The sequence below is a fragment of the Mastomys coucha genome, unplaced genomic scaffold (assembly GCF_008632895.1).
Source record: "Mastomys coucha isolate ucsf_1 unplaced genomic scaffold, UCSF_Mcou_1 pScaffold21, whole genome shotgun sequence".
Lineage (NCBI taxonomy): Eukaryota > Metazoa > Chordata > Mammalia > Rodentia > Muridae > Mastomys > Mastomys coucha.
In genome coordinates, this window is record NW_022196904.1 from 139,101,897 (window position 1) to 139,102,814 (window position 918).

General features: G+C 40.5%; 1 protein-coding gene across 1 annotated transcript in view; it reads left to right on the plus strand.

Annotated features, from left to right (window-relative positions):
• Positions 1 to 918, plus strand: part of LOC116101397 (solute carrier family 22 member 19-like) — a 29,983-nt gene that overhangs the window by 18,647 nt on the left and 10,418 nt on the right. Inside the window, exons 3-4 of the mRNA XM_031384975.1 lie at positions 606 to 760; positions 861 to 914. Of these exons, the coding sequence (XP_031240835.1) occupies positions 606 to 760; positions 861 to 914 (209 nt within the window). The remainder of the gene's footprint in view (positions 1 to 605; positions 761 to 860; positions 915 to 918) is intronic.

Genomic DNA, 918 nt, shown 5'->3' on the forward strand with positions numbered 1-918 from the left:
TTTGGAGGGGAAACTGGGAATGGAGAAATTTACATGTAAATAAAGAAAATATCTAAAAAAAAAAGTAGTCATTGATCCAGCTACATATGTAGCAGAGGATGGCCTTGTCAGGCACCAAGGGAAGGGGAGCTCCTTGTTCCTATGAAGGCTCTATGGATGCCCCAGGGCTGGGAGATGGGAGTGGGTGGTAGGTGGAGGAACACCCTCATAGAAGCAGGGGGAGGAAGGATGTGATAGGGTATTTCCAGGAGGGTTGGAAAACATGAAAGCGGATAACATTTTAAATGTGAAGAAAATATCCAATAAATAAAACAAAATAATGTAGTCATTGATGTTGTGTTTCTCTAACCATGCATTTGATACGAGTAATCATTACACACAGACAGACCCTTCTGGAAAGGCTTTAGAGTCCATGTACTGTTTGCACAAACAACTAACGTCTTACTAGATGTGGAGGATTCCAAAAAAGGGGTTAAATACAAGATGGCAGAACATGGTTTAGAAAGATGAGAGAAATTAAACATGGGGATGAAACAATGTGCTGCCTGTGTATTATTTTTAACAACTGCATTGTTTTCCTGATGGAATCCTTTTCTTTTCCTCAGGTTTGGGAGGAAGTTAATTTTCAGACGTGCTTTGTTGCAAATAGCCATCACTGGGACCTGTACAGCTTTGGCTCCCACCTTCTTCATCTACTGCTTACTTCGCTTCCTGACAGGGATTTGTGTCATACCCATAATTTCAAGTAGTATTTTGCTCAGTAAGTCAAAGCTTTTGATAGACATTGTCCAAACTTTCCCTTGATGCAGATGTGCTTTCCAACTATGTCAGAAGTCAAGATTTTTTTCTCTTTCTTTCAGTGTTAGAATGGACAAGCCCTGAATTCCAAGCCTTGGTGACCACACTGTTATTGTGTTC